The 24,235-nt window shown below is 54.0% G+C and overlaps 1 protein-coding gene across 1 annotated transcript in view; it reads left to right on the forward strand.

Moving 5' to 3' along the window:
* Positions 1-24,235, forward strand: part of Arhgef26 (Rho guanine nucleotide exchange factor 26) — a 103,543-nt gene that overhangs the window by 65,776 nt on the left and 13,532 nt on the right. The window contains exons 7-10 of the mRNA XM_047563863.1: positions 359-488; positions 3,283-3,357; positions 9,047-9,136; positions 13,333-13,487. Of these exons, the coding sequence (XP_047419819.1) occupies positions 359-488; positions 3,283-3,357; positions 9,047-9,136; positions 13,333-13,487 (450 nt within the window). The remainder of the gene's footprint in view (positions 1-358; positions 489-3,282; positions 3,358-9,046; positions 9,137-13,332; positions 13,488-24,235) is intronic.

Genomic DNA, 24,235 nt, shown 5'->3' on the forward strand with positions numbered 1-24,235 from the left:
CTAGGGCCAGAGCAGTGGCTTCAGGGGATCAAGCAGGACAGTTGTTCTGGGTACGAATTTATATTTGACGCGTTCGCTGTCACACCACCGTGCCCGCCTCATCTCTGTTCCAGTTCTGTGAACGGCATTCACAGTGTTGTTGACAGTGTCACCTGACACCACAGCTGATACTCAGCCGTGAACCATGAGGAGCAGCGGAGCCGTTCTGAGGGCCCGTGTGCCGTGTTCATGCTGTTCTCGTGCACTTCAGAGTCGCTGAGAACGTGAGGCCGTCCTGGTAGTTGGTGATACGTGTTCACTGGCCTCTCCGCTGGATAAGGCGAGGTTTTGAAGTTTGTCTTTGTCTGTTTCCTCTCAGAGCCACCAACCCCTCCTTCAAGGAAGTGCTGTCGCGGATCGAGTCTCACGAAGACTGCAGGAACTTGCCCATGATCTCTTTTCTCATCCTCCCCATGCAGAGGGTGACCCGCCTTCCCCTGCTGATGGACGTAAGACCTGATCTGTGGCCCGTCCCCCGGAGAGTGTGCTGCTGTAAACCTGATTAAGGAGATTAGCCTTATTGCACTTAAATTGAGGCGTATTCCTCTGTAAACCCCTAATCCCACGAGAAAGTGCTCTTGTTGGAATGGCCTGTGTTTGATTCTCTGGACATTGTCTTCTGTTTATTCTTGTGCCATCACCTGGTGGAGTTTGCTTCCATTACCCACCTTCCCAACACTTTTGAAGTGGGGACAGTATTGGCCTTTTAAGTCCAGAGACCTGGTTTCTGTTTCTGGCTGAGCTGAGCGTGGGACCTTGGGCAAGTCACTCGCTCTGTTTGGGCCTCAGTTTCCTCAGCCTGATCACTGAGGCCCCTCCCATCTGGATGTTCCAGGTGACCTACGGCTCCCCTTTCACTGGGGAGGCACCACGAGGCATAAACATGCCCCTGCCTTGCAGGTCTGGAAGCTAAGCCTCCAGGCGTGCCAGGCAAGAGTTCCTCTGGGAGCAAAGCTGGGCATGCTGGGAGTGAGCACCGGCTGCAGTGGACCAGGGCAGAGGCCAGCTCACTGGGGCAGGTAGGCAGGTGGGCAGTGGGGTACAGGCAACTCAACACAGGCCCCACCTGGCCAGTGGGCCAGGAAGTGTCTTATTCTAAGTAGAACAGGTTGTCAGAAATCTTTAAAATTGGGTCATCGTGTTGATGTGATATCCATTTTTACATATTTGTAAACCCACTGACAAAAATACAGCAAGAAAATGATTCAAGTAAGGTTATGAAGCAGATTGCATCTTCTCTATTCCCTGTAAATTCTGAGATGTTCTAAAGGAACGTGTGACCTTGAAAGGTATGGAAGAGTGTGAGCCGGGTCACCTGCTGACTGTCGTGGGTCTGGGGAGGCTTTGTCAGTTCAGAATCCACGCACCTTCTTCTTTTCTGGGTTCACCTCCCTCTGCACTTTGCACCCCTCCCTGTGGCCCATCAGTTGGGGCTTAGGACCTTGTCTCCTGCACACATAGCCGTGAGCTGCTTAATGATGGGGCGGCATTGTGAGAGGCAGGTGGGGCGCGGATTCAGTTGCAGTCTCCACGGCGAGGGTCTGCACCCCTGAGCCGACCCCAGCATCACTGGATGGTGCGTCTTCTAGGACCACTGACTCACTGGGGTCCTGTCTTTACCCAGGGCATTACGTAGCCTGTGACCGAGCTGCAAAACTTGAAGTTTTGAAAACCACATTGATTGTTTTTAGATCAGCGTTTTTTATGTGTAAGGACAGAACATAACTGGGTTATCAAAGCCAAACTTCAAGACGATTGCTTGCCTAGAATGGAACTCCAGAATAAAACAAACCATTTTTGTACAGTGCTGGGTATTTCTGCCATGATTGCCTGGTGGGTCTCAGCTTTTTTTGGGTCATGGACCCCTTTGGGGTTCTGAATAAGGCTATAGTTTTCCTTCCCAGAAATTTCCTATCTGTACAGATTTTTATATGACACTTGGATGCTTGGGCTCTACCACAGGCACACACACCAGGATGTTTCATCTTGCTTTGTAGCCACTAGTGGGCCATGAAATGGATTTTCAAATCACAAGCCGTGTTTAAAAAAAGAGGCAGAATGGAATATGAGATTCAGGACGTGCACACGGCTCAGAATGTGGTCAAATATTGTTTCATCCAACAACCTTGTTCCACGCACGTGCACCTGGGTGCTGGTCCCAGGCAGATTTACTTCTTAGGTGGGTGGTGGTGAAACAGTACAAGACCGTCACGTAAACCCACAGATGTGCTTCTCCCGTGGAACAGTCTGACGCCTGACCCTCTGACTTCCCGGTCTGGCGCTCATATTTCAGGTCCTGAGGGCTTGTGAGTTACCACGCTTTCCACCCTGCCCGGTGTGCACACCTCTTCTGTCCGCCATGTGCAAGAATCAGGCCAGGCGACTTGGGCAGATTCTAGACATACTTAAAACATCATCTCTTTGATTTTATTTCATCTGGAAATTTAATTAAACTTGTTAACCGAGTGGAACATTTCCCTCAGTTAACAGGGTTCCCTGAACTTTGATTATGTATCATTTCAAAAGTTAGAAGTACAGGGTGAATATCTCCTATCCAAAATTTCTTGGGATGAGACATTTCAGATACTGGATATTTTGGGATTTTGGAACAGTTGCATGTGTACCCTGAGGTTACGGGCATCTATTTATGCTTCCTGCACACCTTCTGCACCCAGACTGAAGATGGATCTATACAGTATTTTAAAAAACGTCACACATGGAACAGTTTCATGTTGTGGACTCTTGCATCCTGGCAGCGTATGTTTGTGTATGTTGGAGCATTTAGGATTGCCGTTTTTCAGGTTAGGCTTCTCAATTTGTATTTCAGTTTCCCTTGAATCGACCCTCCTCACCTTTAGTTTCACCTCTGAACTCACTTGTACTGTATGCAGGCGCTTAAATGGGAACTTTCCATGAGTTTTCATTCAACCCTTGCTGCAACCTGGAGACGTAAGGGACGTCACTCCAGCTTGACAGGAAGAGACTGTGGCTCATGCCGACCAGGGTCTAGTAACTGGCACAGGGCCGGCCCCGGGTGTGACACCAAGCTGTCTCCTGTGTGGCTGCTGCGTGGTCATTCCCTGGGCTTACCGGGATCCCGTGCGTTTAGAGTTCCCTGGCTTCTTAATTGGGTTCTCATGTCCCTTATCCATGGTGCTGTGGGCGGGCTGAGCGTCCCGTGAGCAGAGGGTGGAGCGCTTTCCTCAGTAGATCAGGTGGTTGTCTGTTTCTTCTTCCTCGCAGACCATCTGCCAGAAAACCCCGAAGGACTCCCCCAAGTACGAGGCCTGCAAGAGAGCCCTGAAGGAAGTCAGCAAGGTGAGCGCTCGGCGGCCCCAGCCACCCCGAGGAGCCGCGTGTCGGCCGCAGGCTGGTCCCTTCACCGCCCTCTGCCTGGCCCTCTTGGCCTGGTTGGCAAACAGGACTGTCCACTATGCTCCAGCGAAACTGGCTCTCACTGCCCAGACGGTCCTGGTCGGGGCGAGCCGTCTGCTTCCTGGTGGGAATGGCCGTTGAGCCGTTCTCTCCCTCAGCAAATATTTACTGAGTATCAACGACTGTGCCGGGCATGATGCCAGCTGCCGAAAACATGGCGATGAGTGGCATGGGTGTGGTGGCTTGGCTGGCATGTGCGTGTGTATAGAGGAGGATGGGCAGGACAGGCCGTGGCCAGTGACGGGCAGGCAGGCGCCGGCTGAGGTGAGCCCACGGCCTGCCGCCAGCCAGGGCTTGGGAGGGACGACCCAGGGACAGCAGGTGATGCAGAGCTGAAAACCCAGGCCAGGGAGAGCCGTGGAGCAGGTGGTGCAGGGCTGGCACGGTGTCACCTCGAGGACCTGGCGCCCAGAGGACGTGGGAGCCAGAGTCGTGCACGTCAAGGTGACTGGGGACAGGACCAGGAGAACCCAGTGTGGCGTTGGCTGTCCTAGATTAGGCGAGAGGTGGGTGTGGGTGGCTGGGACCACCTGCAGGTGGGCACGGGTGGGGACAGAGGTTGGGGCAGCCGGTCTCCGGCTGGGCAGCTCACTTGCCCTCCAGCAGGACAGAGGCCAGAGCTGATGAGTTCCACGTCGCACGTGTTGTGATTGAGGTTCCATCAAACACACAAGTTGGGTGAAGGAGCAGGGCGGGACTTCAGAGGAGGGGCCCAGACTGGACGTGGGTTTAGGGATCGTCAGTGCCTGGGCAGGTTGGGATGTCAGGAGATGGGGGGTTGCCCAGTGGGTGGGTCATGGGAGCCGAGCCCTGGAGCACCCTGTTCGCAGTCCTGGGCGGGGAGGGAGCCAGCAGAGGGCAGGGAGGGCTCGCGGCCTGGCCGGCGGCAGGTGGCTAGATGGTTACCCCGCTGAATCTCCCGGAAGACGCGTGAGGCGAAGAAGCGTTCTCTGGGCCGGTCACCAGGTAGGCCGCGTCCCTGGGTGGGTGTGGAACCAGGCTGGAGTGTGTTGAACCCTGTGTGGGAGCTCGCCGTGGCCACTGGCCAGCAGGGGTGGGCAGCTCTTTGAGTCAGGGCTGCAGTGAGTGAGAGCTGCGGCTAAAAGGGAGTTGAGGGCTTGTTTGTTTTTCTTTATTCCTTTTCTTTTTCTTTTTTAATACTGAGGATTGGACTCGGGGGCCCTCAACCACTGAGCCACATCCCCAGCCCTATTTTGTATTTTATTTAGAGACAGGGTCTCACTGAGTTGCTTAGGGCCTCACTAATTTACTGAGGCTGGCTTTGAACTCATGATCCTCCTGCCTCAGCCTCCTGAGCCGCTGGGATTACAGGCGTGCGCCAACACACCCGGCTTGCTTGCTTGTTTAACAAATCATAAAGCGCAGGTACCATTTGCTGCCCCTGGGAACATGCAGCAGAGGGGAGTCAAGGGAGGCGTGCAGGGTGCCCTACCAGCTGGTCCTAGAGGGCAGAGCGTGGGCAGTGTCCCCAGCTCCTCCAGCGAGGTGCCCGGCCCGGCTGCCACTTTGCTGTGAAGTCCTGTCCTGTCAGCTTTAAACAGACTCAGTGTTCTACTTATCCTCCTCCTTTTAATTATGCTCGTAAAATTGTGGGCCATTTTTCTGGCATATCAGTTTTATATGGAAATCTATGGGCCGCTGAACTTCCTCTCCTGTGCCACCATGTCTTACCCACTCCCGGGACAGGAGCCCAGCCTGATGTTCCTTACCAGGTCCCACGTCTGGCAGGGCTCTGTCGGGACCCCCGGGCCTTCTGTGCCCTAGAGCAGCGGGGGCTGGGGTCTCGGGAAGCTACAGGCAGAGTGATAGACTCTGCTTGGTTGTCACTGAGGTTGAGAGAGAAACCCATGCAGAAGAGACAGGAAGGAAAGCCAGAGCTGCCTGTTGAGTTGAGTAGCAAGGTTTCATTTTTTTCAAGATTTACGTGGAGTTTCGGAGCCTGTTCCTCAAGCCTGTTCCTGGCTTGCTCGGCTTGGTCCTGGTACTTTTAGGAAAGCCTGGCCCACGGTGTTGGCCTGCAGGTTGCCAGAGCACGGTTCCTCGAGTGTCTGAGCGGGTGTCCGGCGGAGGCTGGCCTGGAGACGGCTTCTTCCTAGGGCAGCGTCTCTGAGTGTGAGTCACCACTGTCAGCTCTGCACCCGGTCTCCTGGCAATGAACCAGCCTGAGACTTGATTCACTTTACACGTGAGGGTTTTATGGGCCCTGGATAAACAACACCAGGATTTTCAACAGGAAGAGTGGATATCTGGAACATCTGTGTGTCTGAATTAAAATGTAGACTTTGCTTTCCTGGATATCAAAGAAATTGGAGATTTCCAATATTGCCGTTCAGAGAGTTCATTTTGGGATGATGGTGAGGCCCAAGTTTTTAGAACCAGACTGTACTTAAATCCCTGAGGTAGGTCTCTGTGGGCAGTTATTCATTTTTTTGGGAGGGAGGATCTTTTTGGTAGTTAACATACCGCCGCCTTCACCTGCGTGGACTAGAACCTCGGTGTGCGTGCCCACGCGTGCTGCTGCGTTGGCTGTCTTGGGAAGATGCGCTGACCTCCTCAGACAGCTCAAAAACCAAGAAAGATGTTTCCATCCAGTGGAAATGTGCTTCCTCCCAGTTTTCTGTTTGCATCCTGGGGTGCTGAGGGCTCCCCAGGGATCTGATCTGATGGTCCCGCTGGCCCTGGGCGCCGTGCGGTGCAGGGTGGTCTTTCTGTGGCACGGAGTCTCCTGCCTGGAGAGTTGCTCCCCCCCAGGAAGAACGTCTGTGCCAGGGGCGGGGCTGTGGCTCCGCGGCAGGGCGCTTGCCTGGCACGTGTGAGGCCCTGGGCTCCATCCTCAGCACTGCTGTCAATGAATTAATGACACAAAGGTCCATTAACTAGAAAAACATTTTTTAAAAAGGAGTATCTGCTCTGATTCTCGTCTTTCCAGAATTCCGCCCACGTTCGTGGCGGCTTCGTTCTGGGCCCAGCATCAGGCGGCCCTCTGACCTGCTGCTGGCACGTTGCTTCAGCCGCTGGCGGGAGGTGGTTGTGTCATGAGCTCCGGGTGCCTGGGCCGGGCTGCCCGGCAGGTGAACGAAGACGCACGCTCAGCGGGGAAATGGTGGATGGCAGCCGGACCTCCCGTGTCCCGGACCTGCGAGCGTCCGCTTGTGCCGGAGTGCTCCAGAGTCGCCCGCGCCGGATGCCCGTCGTGCCGGCTCGGGAGGCAGGGGAGTGGGCCTGAGGACCCGGAGGGCTTTTCTTTTCTGCTCTTCAGTGCTGCTTCCAGGAATGGTTTTGTGTTTAAAAAGTGAGCGGAGTGGTCAACGCGTTCTGGGAAATTTGGAGAATTTAAGAGCCAGAAAGTGGGAAGCACCAGCAGAAGCGGCTCCGAGGTGGCTGTTGACATCCCGCCGTGCGGCCTCCTGCTGGGTTTGACTGGGGAGCCGTGGACGGTGTCGCGGGTGCTGGAGGATGGGCTCCTGCGCAGCCCTGGCCCAACGCCATCCGGACGCTGGCTGCGCTGACCGTGCCCACCTCACCCCGTCAGTGCCGACGGTGAACCTCTGGGGAGGAGGACGTGAGACTTCCTTATTTATCTTATTTATTTGCGGTACCGGGTCCTGGACCCAGGGCTGCTCACCACCCAGCCCTCTCTCACGTTGAGGCCGTCCCGCTCGGTCGCCCAGGCTGGCCCGGAAACTGCGTCCTCTCGCTTCTGCCTCCTGAGCTCTGGGATGACCGGCCAGGATATCGCCGCCTCCGCGTGATGCCTGGAACCTCGCGGAGAGGCCTTTGCCCGCCACGCCCGAATCCGGAGGGATCAGCACTGCTCTGCTGCACACGTGCCACCACAAACATGCTCCGTGCGAATTCGATGAAGTTTTTGTTTTAATTTGTTTCTTTACTTGCGGTGCCGAGTGTTTTTCTTTTCCGTGCATTAAACCTAAAACAAAAAATGGAGTGAAGCAGATTGAATAGCAGCTTGGCAGGTGCTGAAGGGAGGTCTGGCTTTGATACACTGAGGCAGATCTTAATAAAAACAGCAGGACACGCATGTCCAAATCAGCACTTGTCCCTTCCAGGGGCACCGTCCCGACGCCGTCCATGACCTCATTGCTTAGGACGCCTGGGAGCTTTCCTTTTCTAACCGCCCCCGGGCTACCCGTTTCCTCAGGGTCCCCCTAGTGGACAGCTTCATCTTCTGCTGGTGGATTTGCTGTTTGGAAGTTTGAGGACTAAGATGGTGACCCACACTTAATCATGTCATTTTCTTACATTTACAAAGTGATGCCAGGTGCAGTGGCCCTCACCTGTAATCCCAGTGGCTTAGGAGGCTGAGGAAGGAGGATCACAAGTTCAAGGCCAGGCTCAGCAACTTAGTGAGAGTCTTTCTCAAAATAAAAAGGACTGGGGATGTGGCTCAGTGCTGGAGCACCCTTTCCGTGTGATTGGTGTGCGTCGGGCACCTTCCAGGAAGTTAGGAATCCTGTACAGGAGGTGCTAAATGAACTGCTCTTTTTCAACGAATGATGCATTTATTAGGGGAACTGTTTCTGTGTTCGTTGGGGCTGCTATGACAGAAGGCCCTCCCTGGGTTCTCTTTCGTTTAGTTCTGTATTATTAGTATTTTATTTTTTTATAATGTGCCCATATTATTTACCCAGCAAATCAGTAGCATTAAAAATAAAATTCGCAACCTTTATTATTAACGATCACATGTATCTTCATGGCCAGTGACCCTTATATGTACCGTTTTTTCAGATTTTCCAGTTAATAAAGAGTTAGAAATAAAAAGCTTGTTTTGATGTGGACTGGAGAATCAAGTACGCCTTAGGTCCTCGCAGAGCCCCGTGGTGGAGGTTCAGGGCTACAGCTAAACTGACTTCCTTCCCCCGGCCGTCCTTGGAGGCCTTGGCCTTCAGGCCCCCGAGGCCTCCCTCCTTACCCCTTTCTTAAGCCCACTCTGCCCACAGCCTAGATCGATTCCCCTCTGAGGTTGGTGGTCTGGCAGTGGGTAGGGGTTCCGTGTGGGGAGGTTGGGTGGAGTCGGGTGGGCTTTCCAGCATAGAGATGGGGAGGAGGGGACCTGGAAGGGTGAGATGAGTGGAGACCAGAGTGTGTAGGGACACCTGAGTGGGGCGAGTGTGCGGCACAGAGGCTGTGTGTACCTGACGTTTTCCAGGACTTTTTGGGTTTTTGGAGGTATTTGGGATTGAACCCAGAGCTCTTCCACAGACCTCCAACCCCAGCCTTTTTTATTTTTTGTTTTTTGAGAGACTTGACTGAGTTGCCCTGGCTGGCCTTGAACCTGCCATCCTCCTACCTGGGCCTCCTGAGTAGTTAGGATTCCAGGGTGCCCCGCCGCGCCTGCCAGGGACCTTCTCCTCCTGTCCTCTGTCCCGGCCACACTACTTCCGAGTTAGTAGTGTGTCTTTACTGTGTGCAGCTGTGAGTTCTGTACCCGTGGGAGGGCGTCCTGGCCTTCCCAGGGGCTCATCTGTTCCTGGGAGATCTGCATCGGAAGTCAGCTTCTGCCTGGACTCCTAACCCCCTGGTTCTGTTCCAGCTGGTTCGACTGTGCAACGAAGGAGCCCGGAAGATGGAGCGGACGGAGATGATGTACACAATTAACTCCCAGCTGGAATTTAAGATTAAGGTACCTTCTGCCATGTTAATTACTATTTTTGCTTATATCTTATCAAAAGAGAGACAGTTGAGGGCAGCCAAGGGAATGGGAATTTGCTATTCAAAGAAGGACCGTATATTGGTAGGAGAGGCTGGCGCAGGGACCAGCCTCGGCAGTGCTCCTGCGTCTCCAGACAGAGCGTCTTGTAAGGGGCGCCCCGTCCCAGGGCACTATACCTGGGGGAAGGGGTAGTTAAAACAGTGGAATTCTAGAGTTGAAATTAGATCTAATATTCTCAAAGTGTCCCGCACAACAGTGTTGCCCCACAAGCTGGGTCACTATCTATTTTTAAGTTCATTTTTCTTCCATGACTTGTTTTGGAGCTGTGCTGCTGTGCTAGCCTGTCCGATGCTGCTCTTGAAGGGATGAGGGATGAACAGAGAAGAGTGACAGTCGATGGCAGATCTGGGTCAGGGACCTTCTCTGTTGGCTCACAGCGGGGTTCTTAATGGAGGAGAGGGCTTGCAATTCCTAATTAAGCAACCGACCTTGACTGGCCAGGTGTTTTCCTAGAGAGTTTCTAGCTCAGGCAGTGGAATATAGCCATCAGAGCTTCATGGTGCTCTGCGGAAAGTAGGCTCTCGGCCACGTCGGTTTTAGGATCTCTGATTATTGCAGTTACACCTTTTTTATTTTATCAATGAGGACAGTGAAGCTGGAGAGTAATTAATCATCACCAGAGTCACTAGGCTAGCGGTGGTAAAATCAGGGCTAGGGTCCAGCGTCCAGGCACCCTGCATTGCAGGGTGGAGTGAATTCTTCTTCTGTAACCTGGACTGCAAAGACGTAGGCGCAGAAATATGGCTCAGAAAAGGAGACGATGGGTTAACTCAGACCCCTTGGAAACACTGCGAAGTACTAATTAGAAATACAGCATCTCAAGACCTTGTCACCCGGGACAACAGAGCCATTGCTCCTGAGTTCATTTTCAACATGATAGAGAGGTTCCCAGAGGCCAGGTGATTTGCCCACATCCTCACAGCAGATTTCCTGAGCAGCAGGAGCCGTGCAGGGCCATTCGGGAGCCACGGGAGTGTTCTCATCAGGGAAGGGACCAGCAGATGTGGTTCAGCAGGACAGCCCAGGGTCCTGGGAGAGGCCTGTCCAGCCCACTCCAAATCCAGAGGTCATTAAAAGAGAAGATGCTCATTTCATCTATCTGAAAATTAACACAATTGCTCTGTAAAGGAAAAAATAAAGAGCATAAAAGGTAGAAAGGTAAGTAGCAAACTGGGAAAAAATAGTTATAACTCACATACAAATGAAAGAGATCGTATCTCCATTATATAAGATCTATGTGATAAGCAGAAGATTAGAAAATTGCAAGTTAGAACAAATGAAAAGATGCTTTACTTCACTCAGGAGAAAATCACCAGTTGAAATTAGGCTAATGAATTCCAGCTTTTAGATTTATATATGATCCAAAACTTTAAGAATACGTGTTATTGGTAAGGTTATAGGAAAGGCCAGTTTTTCATGTTGCTGGGGGAAAAGATTGTCACAATCCCTGTGGTGAGCAGTTTGGAAAATACCATCAAAATTACAACTGCAAGTTACTACCACCCGAAAGATGTACTTCTAAGAAATTATTCTGTACTACGTGTTTTTACAATTAAGTATACAGTTATTGTAGTGTTTGTAACAGCCAGAAAGTTGGAAACAATCCCAATATCTATCAAAGAGGAATGAATCAATAAATTATAGCATACCAAGATAGTGTAATACAACTTGACTTTCAAAGAGAAAGATGAATGGTGGTACCCATATGGAAAATTATCTTTACAACATTATTATGACGTATTATACACACACACAAACACATGCACACACACACAGTGAAAAAAAAATAAGATTTATATGTTGAAAAAAATAAATTTACAGTGCCTAAGAAATATCTGGAAAGGTCCAGAAGGAAGTAGGATCAGTCATTAGCAGTGGAGCAGAAGTCAGTTGTGGGGTGGGCAGGTGGATAAAGAAAGGGGAAGGAGGATTTTTATGAATATTTATGGTACCAGACTTTTATTTTTTTTAAAAAATGGACATACTGAAAGCCATTGTCAATTTTAGGTGTTTTGGTGGAAATACGGTTATCCCTATGGAATATGAAGTGTCCTTAGAGATCAGTTAGTTCTTATATATCAACCAATTGATATAGCTCAGTTGGTAGAGTGCCTTCCTTGTATGCACAGAGACCTGGGTTCAGTCCCCAGCACCACACACAAAAAAATCTAAACCTCCGTAGGTGTGGTGCTGCATGCCTGTAATCCCAGCAGCTCTGGAGGTTGAGGCAGGAGGATCGAGAGTTCAAAGCCAACCTCAGCAACTCAGCGAGGCCCTGTCTCTTAATAAAATATTTTAAAAGAACTGGGATGTGGCTCAGTGGGTAAGCGCCCTTGGGTTCAATCCCTGGTACAAAAAATAAACAAAAAACCCTCTTTCTTTCCCATCCCTCAACTAAGACCAACCTAGGGGCCATGTGCACTGAGCTGCTGCCCTTGGTCCATCTGTAGGGTAAGGTACACCTGCAGAGCCCTCTGTCCCCAGCAGTGGCTGCCCCTTGGCAGACTAACCTGCTGTGACCTCCCCTCCTCGGGTGCTGGTGTTGGCTAAGTGCTTGCAGGAGCGAGCTCTCCCGCTTCCTCCCTTCTGCCCTCTCTTCCTCCATCCCTCCCTGTGTCTGTCTGTCTCTCCCTCCCTCCTTTATCTCTCTCTTGCTCCATCCCTCCCTGTGTCCCTCTCCCTGTCTCTCTCTCTCCCCCTCCATCTCCTCCTCCATCCCTCCCTGTGTCTCTCTCCCTGTTTCTCTCTCTCCCCCTCCATCTCCTCCTCCATCCCTCCCTGTGTCTCTCTCCCTGTCTCTCTCTCTCCCCCTCCATCTCCTCCTCCATCCCTCCCTGTGTCTCTCTCCCTGTCTCTCTCTCTCCCCCTCCATCTCTTCCTCCATCCCTCCTGTGCCCCCATCTCTCTTTCTCCCTCCTGTCTCTTCTTTCAGCCGCCCTCCCCCAGCTCCTGCTTTAAGTTCTCCTCTGTTCCTGAGGATATTGTCTGAGTCAGGAGTTGGGGGCTGCAAGGCCAGGAATGTCCTTCACACAGTTGGAGAATGGGGTCACCGCAACCTTTCCTCTTGCTTGCCCACTCTGTGTGTAACCAAGGAGCAACCTTCCTGTGAAAGCCCTTTGTCAAGTTTTCAAACTGTGGAATCCTTTCTGAGCCTCCTCATTTCCTCCCTAATATCCCAATTTCCTTTAGCTATTTTTAATCACATTCCCTGAAAAGGAGAACTTTGTTCTGCCAACGACTGCATGTATGTTTTTGTGTTCTAGAACTTTTGCTTATTTTGCTTATTTTTGTGTTCTAGAACTTTTGCTTTAATCCCTAGATTAAAAAAATCTAGGGATTTTTTTTTTAAATCAGATTTTTGGTAGGGGGGTATTTCTGGTGACTTAAAAACAGCCACCATGAAGAGCTCCGGGTGAGGGTTCCTCTGTGGCTCTCGTCTCCAGCTGACCTGTGCAGGGACTCCTGCAGAGGAGAGCAGTACGGTTCCTTGTCCAGCCTTTCCGATGAGATGATGATGGAATATTCTAGAAGTTCATTTCACGGCCAGAACACGGCTTGGTGCTTTCAGGAATGAACTTAATTCAGGAAAATGATCATTAGCTTGAAATACTGTCGAGAGTGTGGCCAGGCAGACCGTCGGCAGACAGAACCGAGTCCGTGGGCTTCTCTGTCTCTTGGGAAGATCTTTTAAGTTCATAAACTGAGTAGAGACTCATGGTTGTCCTTGGTGACCAGTTACCTGTGTTTTTCTGTATGTTCAGTAATTTTTAAAAAGCCTGCAGTTTTAGATTTGTGACCTGGTTCTAAGTGACTTTCCCCGAGCCCTCAGTTACGATCCACTGGATGGGGGGTGACGATCCCCTGGATGGGGGGTGACCGACCCACTGGATGGGGGGTGACAATCCAATGGATGGGGGGTGACGACCCACCGGATGGGGGGTGAATCCCCTGGGTGGGGGTGACGGGGCTTCATGCCGGGCCTGAGCCGGCGGGTTTCCTCGCGTCTCGGTGGGGTTCGCGGTGCGCACTGGGGGCAGCTCGCAGCTGGACGGCCCTTCCTGGTTCTGCGGCCGCCCTGGCTGACGGCCGCTGCCCTCTCTCTGCAGCCCTTTCCCTTGGTGTCCTCCTCGCGCTGGCTGCTGAAGCGGGGGGAGCTGACGGCCTTCGTGGAGGACACGGTGCTCTTCTCCAGGAGGACCTCCCGGCAGCAGGTCTACTTCTTCCTCTTCAACGACGTGCTCATCATCACCAAGAAAAAGAGGTGAGCGGGCCGCGCTGCCGCTGCGGGTCGGCCGGGGTCCCCTCACTCGCGTGCCTGCCCGGTGATCCCCCTTGCAGGCCTGGGGAGGGGAGGCGAGTCTGCAAGTCGGTCATGGTGGCCTCCGCGCGTCCTTCCCCTCAGATGACTTCTGGCTGCGACGTGACGTCTAGTCCACCTCTGAGCTTCTGTGGGGCGCTGGCCACCATCCTGAGCGTCTCACCCTCTGCAGCTGTCGGTCCTCTGCATCCCTGGGAGGGCACGCTCCTCCTTCCCGTTCGGGGTCTTTGAAACTCCTGTGGTGGAACTTTGTGTAGGACGGATCACAGGACGGATCAGACAGGCTGGGGACGGGCCCGTGCTCCTGGTGACCGCTGGTCGACAGGCTGGCCCGCTGGAGGGGTGAGCTGTGCTCCTTCGGGAGGGCGCAGAGCTCTCCAGTGCGTGGTCCCCACCTCTGCGGGTGCGCCCGGGAGGTGGCCAGGAGGAGTGTCCCTGAGCCTCTGCTGTATGGTCACACATCCACGCCCTCCTCAGCTCGGGGAGCGTGTACACACACAGCCAGTGCCGTGTGTGCCTGCCGATTCTACACCAGTGTTTCATCCTCCCTAGAACGTGGACTGAGATCTCACAAAAATGTGACTCGGTGGTGTGTTTCCATATTGAAGGGAAAAAGGCTGTTGTGAACCGTGGCATGTGACAGGCGAGGGGCTCACGGGGCCCGATCTCGGCAGCATGGGCAGCGACAGAAACAACCCTGTGAAAATACAAAATAAGTCCAAATTCATCGTGAAATCTCTGTATCAGCGCTGCTTCTGAGTTTGCTCACTTTGCAGCTTGATGATTTGAACTAAACTGAAACACAGATTGAGGTTTACTCCTTCTTTGAGGGATGGGTACCAGGGATTGGGGATTGAACCTGGGGGCACTTAACCACGGAACCACATCCCCGGCCCTTTTTTTAAATTTTGAGACAGAGTTTTGCTGAGTTGCTTGGGGCCTCACTAAGTGGCTGAGGCTGGCTTTGAGCTTGCAGTCCTCCTGCCTCAGCCTCCTGAGCCTCTGGGATTTTAGGTATGCACCCCACACCTGGAGAGCTTTTCTCCTTTATCAGACCATATTGTGAGTTATTCTGCTCTTTGGCTGAATAGGCAAAGGACAACTCTGTATAGTTTACTCTGAAAAGCCATTCTATGAGTAAATGTGTTAAGATTCCAGTTTTTATACTTAGGAAAATGGTGTTTCCTTATCTGCAAGGAGAAGTTATTTCTCTTATCTGAGGTAGTCTAAATGCTTCTAGTAGCTAAGTAAATTCCATAAGTAAAGGCTGGACAGAAATCATAATTTTTGCATTCTTCTTTGGTACTGCTTTCCCGTGGGATAGCATGTTTCCTCGGCTTTCTATCAGATGTTTTTAGGGGAGAATGATTGTATGTGTCTCTTTTTGACTTTGAACATCTTCCATTTGTTTAAATATTTGTTCCACCTCAATGGATCAAAAACTTTAATTAATCTTTTGACTTAAATGATACAATGTGCTTTGATGCTATGGAGCCAGTCTTAAATGGTAGTGCCATTTTGATTATGCTGACTTCAGTAGCTCGAGGAAAACCTCCAGGGTGTTTGAAACAGTGTTGTGCAACTTACATTCTTGCACTTGCACAGATTAGAAAACACTCACTTCTGGAGGTTAGAGCTCAGGTCTGCCTGTCCCCTTGGCCCACCACACCCACATGGGTGCTTCAGCGAATGTATTTCGCATTGCTGCCCAAACTGGCCCACTGTCATTTGCTCAGGGCTGTTTGGACTTGGATTCTTAATAACAGACGGAGCAAGACACTCGGCTTCGCTGGAGAGGGCATCCTGAGGACCCGACTGCTGCACCCTCGCTGGGCCCCTCGCTTTGCCGTGTGCTCGGCGCAGCTCTAGGGTGCTAGGGTGCTCTTACCGAGGGAGGAGCGTTGGAGGCCCCACTTGCTTATGGCCTGAGATGTGGTAAAAGGTGACAAGCAGACCAGACTCTTGATGAATGGACTGGTTAAAAATGTGCAGTATGCACAGCCGAATTTACACAGTGGCTTCCAGGAGGCAACTCCAAGTGCTTTGCATGCCGGAGACGGCGGCAGCAGAGATACAGTGGCTTTGAGGAAGGCAGTCAGTGAGACATGGCGGCAAGCTGGAGATAAGGAGCTGCTACCTGTGCCAACCGAGGGCTGGTCCACCCACCACTGCTGACTGCAGTCCCAGCGCAGTCCAGGGGCTTAGCTGCGGGGCCTCCAGTGGCTTCCAGCTGCAAGGAAGCGTCTAGCTACCGGGTGTGGCTCCTCATAGGACATTTTCCTCCCTCCTCCCATGCAGACTGGCCAGTGGTTTATGCTGAGGGCATTCAGAGATGGCCAGGGGTGTGTCCCTTGGCTTTGAGGACATGCCTTACTGCTGGTGCTTGCAGAGTGGGGCTTGGTTAGCAGTCATGGGGTGTCTTCAGGGGCAGGAATTTTTGCTTTTTTAGAATACTAGAAGAAATTTGGAAGTTTCCACTAGCTCGGGGATGATTTCACTTTATTAGTAGTGTAGTTTACCAAATTTCTAGAGTGCAAGTTTAGTTTGCCTGCTGTTCATGAGAAGGTAGATTCTTCCGCATTTGCATCTGTGACTGGCAGCTGCGTGGGCACCGCCAGGGCAGATGGTTCAGCTCGGCACACTGACGTCTGGGCCCCTCGGTGCTCTGTTTGCAATGTCCTGTGCCCCAGAGAATGTCTGAGCAGCATGCCTGGCTCTGCTCACTGCTGACTGGGTGAACCCACCTCCGCTGTGACAGCTGAGAACATCGCCTGGAACCGCTTTGAGAGCAGCAGCAAACTGAAGCAGCTTCCCCTTGGGGTGGCGAGGGTGGCCAGGCCTGGCTCTGCAGCGACAGTGATGCCGTGTCATAGAAGCATAGACTGTAGGAGACGCATGATGACTAGCTTGGTCTGCAGTCCAGTTTGTGCCTGAGAACTTACCATAGCAGCCCCATGACAGACAGCCACGTGTGCAGCCTCCTGGGTTAAATACCCCTGTCCCTACTGTGCAATGAAACCTGCATCTGAGACCTCGAGAGGTTGCTGCTCCCGGCAGGTGTGTTTTGCTGGGCAGTTGATTGGCTTATCACCTTCCTATCAGTGCCTGGGAGCTGGCTGTGGTCTTCCCTCCCAGTTTTGTCTGATGCCAAAAGCGAACAGTTTGTCCCCGTGCTTGTTAGTTTCCCGTAGCTGCTCTTTCAAAGAACCGCAAAGTGGAGTTTAAAATAAAAGGAGTTTAGCATCTCCCAGTTCAGCAGGCCAGAAGCCCCAAATGGAGGTGTCAGCAGCGTCCCCACCCCCCAGAAGGCCCGGAGAAGAGCCCGGTACAGAGGCTCCTGCCACTCCCTGGCCTGCAGACCCTGACCCTGCTCTCTGCCCACGTCCCCTGTGGCCTTGGTCTCTCCTGTGTCTCTGTGCCTCTTAATCTGCCTCCTCTTCTGAGGACACCGGTTATTTCCAGTGGTGTAGGCCCACTGTATCAGGCTGACCTTAGCTCCATGACCGTATCTGCACAGAAGGTGGCCTGCAAGGCCCTGGGGTCTGGACTTCGTCCTACTCTTTGAGAAGTTCAACCCGCTGCCTTCTCCAGCCCTTCTTCACTTCCTCCCTTAACACCTCATTAAGAAACGGCCGCCCCAGGGTCGACCCCAGCCCCGCAAGCAGGAGAGAAGAGAAAGAAAAAAACTGAACCAAAGGGTGCGGTCGGGCCTCGAGCTGGTTCTGGAGCTCGCTCTGAGTGTCGTCCTGGTCGTGGGACGTGAACACCTCAAGCTGAGGTCTCAGATTTCTTTCCTGTCCACATCTCCGTCAAATCCGTTCCTTCTCTGGGGTTTATTTGCTCTGAAGTGAAAGGCATCTCCGTCCACTCCGTTCCTCCACGGTTGACCTGGAAGATGGCCTGACCCTGCCCCGTCACCGTGTCCCCTTGTCCCCAGAATTGCTTCTCTCCACCATGTTGCCCGCACTCTGGCCCCAGCCCTTGAACTCTTCCTCTGAGACACGTCTGACTGGGTTCACGGTGCCCCTCTTTCATTTTACGTTCCATGGCCAGAGAACCCCATGAGAAGACAAATCTAGCTGGGCAGTCGAGGTGACGCACACCCAGAATCTCGAGGCTCGGGAGGCTGAGGCAGGAAGACCAAGAATTCGAGGCCAGCCTCGGCCGCTTAGCAAGATCCTTCTCACAGTAAACTCCAAAGGGCTGAGGTGTACGTCGCTCGGTGGTGGAGTGCTTGCCTCGCGCGTGAAGGCCCTGGGTCGACTCTCCAGCACTGCAAAGTAATTAATTTAAAAATACAGATCTGCTCGTGTCCCTGGCGAGACTTCTGGCGGTCTCAGCTGGTTCTTCGTAGAAAAGCCTCAGATGCCCTCTGCCCTGGGCAGCAGCTCACACCAGCGGGACCCGCCCGTGTTCCCCTCTGCTGGACCGCACTCCGTCTACCCCTCTGCCTGCTCTGAAGGGTGCGCCCACTGCCCTTGGCCGCTGGCTCAGTGGACCGCAGCCGGGGGGCTGCAGACCTGCGGCCTTGCTGTGTCCTCGGCAGTGAGCCCTGCCTCCCTGTTCACGCTGCTGCTCCGAGATCTCGTCCTGCTTCCCAGGCTGCTCACGGCAGGGCCTGAGCCCAAGGCTGGACTCTTAGGATCTGTCCAGCTGCCACCCTGTCCTGCTCCTTGCCCTCAAACCCATGTACCCAGTCCCAGGGTGCGTCCCCACTAAACGTGGCTCTCCTGCTGCTCCCTTGCTTTCCCAGCTTGCCTGCGACGAGAAGTCTGGTGACCCGAGCAGCAACAGGAGGCACGAGCAGGAGGCACGAGCAGGAGGCACGAGAGGTCTCCTGAGGACCCTGGCAAGCTGGCCTCTGCTGATGGAGGAGAAAAGCCACTTGAAGTCGGCTCCTCTGCTGGTCACCCCCGGTCCCTTCCACGTCCTGATGCTGTGCCCAGGGCCAGAGTCAGCACAGAACAGAACAGCTGCTGAGCAGAAAGGTGCTGGGTCCCGGAGGCTGCTGAGCCTTCAGGGCTGGGAGAAGAGGGACCGTCTCCCGGCGAGAGCTGCCCTTGCCTGAGAAGTCTTCCCAACCCTCAGACGGTCCAGTAGCGCCTCTCCCAATGCGGAAGAGTGTGTGTAGTGCTTCCCAGACTCGCTGGACTTGCTGCCCTTGTTTTTTGGTTGTGTGTGAGCGGGAGGGAGATAATCCAGCATTTTTATTGCTTAGACCTTTTGTGTAGAGAACACCTGCTGCCTAAAGGTTAGTTGATACGGTAATACACACCAAAAGCAAGCAAAGGAGCTTCCTCTGAGGAGCGGTTTTGCAAATCCAGCCTAACCCACTCTTCACCTTGAGGTTGTGTTGTTTCTGGAGAGGTACGTGGGTCACACGTCAGTGACGTGAGGAGCCACCTGATGAATAAGCTCCAGGTTTGTTCTGGCTGAAGCTAAGTAACTGAAAGTGTTCATCGACCATTTCGTGAAGATGTCCCCAGAAGGGAGAAGGCTGTGCCCGCCTCCCCCACAGCTGGAGCCCCAGCAAAGGCTCCGAACTGCAGGACGGTGACGAAAGGTGTCTGCAGACACCATGAGAAGACACACCTCCCACCTTCTGGGGGCTGCACACCTAGATGCCGCCTGCCACCCTTGTGTCCTCGGAAGAGAGTCCCCAGAAGAAAGAGGCCAGAGGACCGTGCCTTCCCCATGCTCACCGGACCCTGAGTGCGAGACTGCAGGCCATCCAGGGCAGCAAGCAGCAGACCACATAGGCTCTGATGATGCCCTGGACATCCACGTGGCCAAGGCCAGTGCACTGATCAGGCCCCTGGGAGAGGAAGGCGCAGCTCAGCTGGCTCCTGACGAGAGGCCGCGGGCGTCGCCAGCAGACACGGAATCACGCGGCGGGGAGCTAGGCCGGCTGACAGTAAACGTACAAAAACACCCTTTACTTAAAAGTGAGTGTAGAACAAGAGTAGAGAAGTAGAATACAGAGGCCACGTATGTCCTCTGCAGCTAAAAGAGAAACAAGGAGATCGCAGCGAGGGGCGGAAGGGGGCCTCTGCCCACCGAGGGACACCTGCATTCCAACAGCTGGCACGTGGGCCTCCGCCCGGCCGGCTTCCGCCAGTGTTTGCTGGGTGGTCATCACGTGCTGGGTGCTTTGCTGCACACCGAGGAAGCGAAGGTCAGTGCCGCAGACGTGGACACACGGTTGGCACCAGGCGTTACGGAAGGGAGGCCACGGTTCTACAGGACCACAGGGCAGCGGCCTCGACCCCTTCTGGAGAGGTGGACGGAAGCCCCCGGTGGGGACGCCAGTCTATCAGTCTGAGACCTGAAGGGTGAAGAGGACTCTGCTGAGCATGGTGTGAGGGAGGCTGGGCTCTAGGCGCAGACTGCAGGAGGCCGGAATCGGGGAGCCGCACTCCCTGCCCAGCCCCTGCCCCCAGATGATCCAGCCACCATGTTCTCAGGCACCGCTGCCCCTCACTCCAGTCGTCACGGCGACAGCGTGTGCCTCATGCCCTGCACGGTGCTCAGAGCATGTACCCAGCATGGCGGGGTCATCACGGTGACCTGGGCTGTTCCCACACCGCAGGTGAGGGCTCTGAGGCAGCTTGGACGGAGCATCCTGATCCGAGAACCTGAAATCAGCAATGCTCCAAGATCCGGAACATTTCAGGTGCTGACGGGTGGAAAATTTCACACCAGGACACTGTATTTCAGGCACAAAAAAAATTAGAAGTGTCCTGTAAATTTACCTTCAGGCTTGTGAATGAACCTCGGGCTTAGACTTGGCTCCTTCCTCCAGATTCGTCATTGTGTATGTGTAGATACTGCAAAATCTAAAAATATAGGAAAGCAGAACGCTTGTGGTCCCGGCACTCCAGGTGTCTCAGCAGAGCGTGGACGTGGTGGGGCAAGCGTGCAAGTGGAAGCCAGAGGGAGGTGCCACGGTGGCCTCCTCCCAGCCCCTGGGAGGGTCTTCTTGAGGATGGGGTGTGCGCCTGGTTAGGCAGCCTGCGGCCAGGAGCCTCCCGGTGGGTGGGCAGAGGGCGCCTGTCTGGAGGAGATGGCTGCCAGATCAGTCTTGTTTGGCTCCCTCTCTGCAGCGTCTTTTCCTTTCAGTTTGTAAAAGGAGGAGTCGGGGTGTGGCTTGGGTCTCCATCTGTCACACGGGCCATCAGAGCGCGCCCAGGCGTGTGCGCGACTTGCCCCGGGACTGAGAGCCGTGGAGGCTGGCCTCACTCTGCGCCAACCTCCAGCCCCGCCTTCCTGCCACCCTCCTGTGTCCACCTGGTCACCAGGCCTTTCAGCTTTCTCACTCACCCTCACGACATGGCCAGCAAGCCTTCAGCAGGCCCTCCCTAGGGGCATGCATGTTGAAAGGCCCGTCCAGCCACAGGGCAGGACAGCCCGTCACCTGCTGGCCTCCGACTCTCCCACTCTGGGACGTGAGCCAAGAAAATGCCTGGAGAGGGGTCCAGTTTACCTGGGAGCTCCCCAGGCCTCCCAGGATCGATTGCTGAGTGACTGAGTTCCCTGCGGATTGGAAGAGCCACCTGTGTCCGTGGGTGAGCCCTCGTCCCCTCGTCAGTCCGCCCACCGGCCCTTGCATTGGTGTGTTGATACGTCGTGGGGCCAGTTCATTCCCATTTCCCCCTCCTTCCGGCTGTTTCTTCATGTCTGTTTTTCCCATTATTTTAAATTCAGCTCAGTTACCCACCTCCCTGTCGCCTGCCCCCAAATTAGAATTGTGTTAGAATCACAGATTGATTTAAGAAAAACACCTGCATCCCACTGAATACCGCTTCTTCGTCCATACAGCAGGAACCCGTTCAGTTTGATCCTGAATATTTTGTGGGTGTTCATTAGTGAGACGGCATCGCTCTTGTATGGGAAAGCCCTCCTTTGGGTCACCCACCGGCTCCCCGCTCCAAGCTCACCTCTCTCTGTGGATGGCAGCCAGTGGGACGGAGAGGACCTTCCCTCACCCGGGAGGCCTTCGGCTGCTCCTCGGGCACCCGCAGACAACTGACAGACAGCGGCTTTCACGTCTGTGCCTCTGTGATCTCGGAGTCTTTTGCTTGCGGAATAGTTCAAGCCTGCAGGAAATCGTCAGCCGCTAAGATCTCTGTCCAGATTTGACAGATACTAAATTTTTTTTTTTGCCGTGGTGATATTAGATTCCCCTCTTCAAAACAGCAGATTGGATCCAGGATACTGTCCATGACCTGGAATCCCTCTGCCCGCCTCCCTCGCCCTCCTCCCCAGGGGTGACCACCCTGCTGAAGATGGTCTCTGCCCTGGGATCACACTGCACATCCCCACGTCGTCGGGTGTTTCCACAGTGCACTATGTTACGTGCTGTCTTTGAATGTGTTCCAGGTTTAAAGGTGGTAAATACACACCCGGTGGGAAAATTCCTCTGTGGAGGTTTTGGGACAGAAAGTTCAAGTGCTCTGCAGCACTCTGCCTGAGAAAGCAGCGGCTTACGCTAGGGCCGTCTGCTTCCGTTGCGTGTAACAGGAGCTCGCCTCCTCCGCTGCCTGACATCCCTCCCGGGACGTGCATGGAGGAGGGTGCGTAGCTACGCCACTCTCCACCCATAGTGCTTCATTCTGTGAAAGAGGAAATGTAACACTTGTGGGTGGCTGGACTGCCCTTCAGCAGGGACACCACCCCGTCCACGCCCAGGGCCACAGGCTGCTGTGGGTGGGCCGCCCGCTGCACCTGGTGGAGATAACCGCCAGCCCCGGCATGCAGCCTGGAGGAGCAGCTGCGAGCCGGGAGCCCAGATCAGACAATGAAAGGAAGCCTGGGGCGTGAGGAAAGGCGGTTTTTCCATTTGATTTTTTCCCCAGTAATTTGACTTCCTAATTCCATGGTCCAAATTGTTTGAGAGACTATGTAAACCATAGGTCTGTTCAGGGACAGTGACAAAGGTGTGGAAGTCTGAGTAGCGTTGACTTCCCCAAGGAAAGGGGCTTCTCTCCCAGCCCAGCACAGGCTGCCTGGCACCTTCTGGGCCCGAGTAGGCGGGAGGAAGAGGTGTTGCGCAGTGGCATCTGGCCGTGGCCCCACACCGCCTCCTCGGGCTCCTGTCCCAGCACAGTCGTCCTGCACTGCGAGCAGAGGAGTGGCGGGTACCGGCTGGCCGCAGGAGAGTGCACTCCATGCCTTGGGAGGCTCCGTGTGAGCCTGGCGCGAGAACACGCGGGAGCTGGCCGGAGCCAGTGCTGTCCACCTGTGATCCACAGGATTCCACTGGATGGTGGCAGATCAGGAAGAATAACCAATCTGCTACTTCTGAGTGGAGTCTCATTAAACAGGTAGCAAAGGACGTGCAGACCCCTCCGTTATTCTTCACACCGTGCAGACTGGCCCAGCTACGATGACGGTACTGGGCGATGGGTGGTACGCCAGTTGGGCAGCCGGGCAGGCCTGTTTCTTGCATCCTGTTTTGGATCCAGAAGCCCAACGGTGGACTCAGCTCTGCAGATGGGAGGGAAGCCGCGCGGGAGGTGAGCTCCCGGGCTCGGTGCCGGGCGGCCGTCTGGACTGGACGTCTGAGAGCAGCAAGGCGGAGGCGGGGTCTGCATCCGGGGCATCGCCCTGGTCACTGCTTAGAAGGACAGTTAGGAGACAGTTTTTAAGATTCACCCATGGTGGCCGCCCCTCGAGGCCCAGGCTCCCCGGCTTGATGAGTAGACCAGCCGGGTCTGCGCAGCGGCGTGGGGAGCGCGGGAGCTCCGAGAGCCCAGGGAGGCGCCAGGCTGCCCACCTGTTTCCGAGGCTCCCTGGCTCCCGGTCTTCCACTCAGCTGGAGGTCGCTTCATGCTGAGCCCTTGGGGACTCTGGTCCTCTCGAAGGGCAGCACTGCGTTTCTTTGATCTTATTTCTTTGGAAGTGCTTGGGATAGCCCTGCAGTTATGTCCAGGGCCTATTTAGATGCCCCACGTCACAATTTTAGGTCCTCAGTCGCTCTGTCTGAAGGGTTCTTTTTAACAGGAAATGGACACTTATGACTAACAGGACCTCTTTTAATTTGTGAATTGGAGCAGAAGCCTGGCCAGGAGGTCAGTGAGATCCTGGAGAGAGGTCGCCCTGCTTCTCCTGAAGCCGCGCCTTCTGGGTTTGGGAGGCGCGTGTCCGGTGTGGGCAGCCTGAGGGCGGCTCTGGACAGGAGCTCACCGTGAGAAGTTCCCACTATGTCGATCGTTACCCGAGCAACAGATCGGCTTCATCAGAAGGCAGTCTTTTGCTTTTATAGACGATGACTGCGTTTGCTGTTGTGTGAGAGGATAATTGAAATTTTAGAAAAGATGCTGACGTAGTTCAAGGAGAGTTGCAGGGAGTGGTTGCTAGGCAGACGTCCACCACGGTAGAAGAGAAATTCCCAAACCCCTTGAACAGAGTGGCTTGTTCTGAAACTCCCGGTACATTGGACCAGACACAAGGACTCTTTCTTTCCCTCAGCTTCCCTGAGTTCATGTCCTCGCGTTCTTTATTAGGCAAGGTAGTTATTCAGTGTGCTTGGAACAGGTCAGAATTTTTTGAATTCGTCCTTCTACGTGGCAGTTGTCCATTGAGCTGTCCCTTGTCCAGCTGCAAGGGTGCAGAATGGGAGGGAGCTGTGTGCAGCCAGGATTTACCGGGCACCCACAGCCACGGAGGTGATCACGTCTGGGTTCCAGGAA

This window comes from Sciurus carolinensis, chromosome 9, assembly GCF_902686445.1.
Source record: "Sciurus carolinensis chromosome 9, mSciCar1.2, whole genome shotgun sequence".
NCBI classification, from domain to species: Eukaryota; Metazoa; Chordata; class Mammalia; order Rodentia; family Sciuridae; genus Sciurus; species Sciurus carolinensis.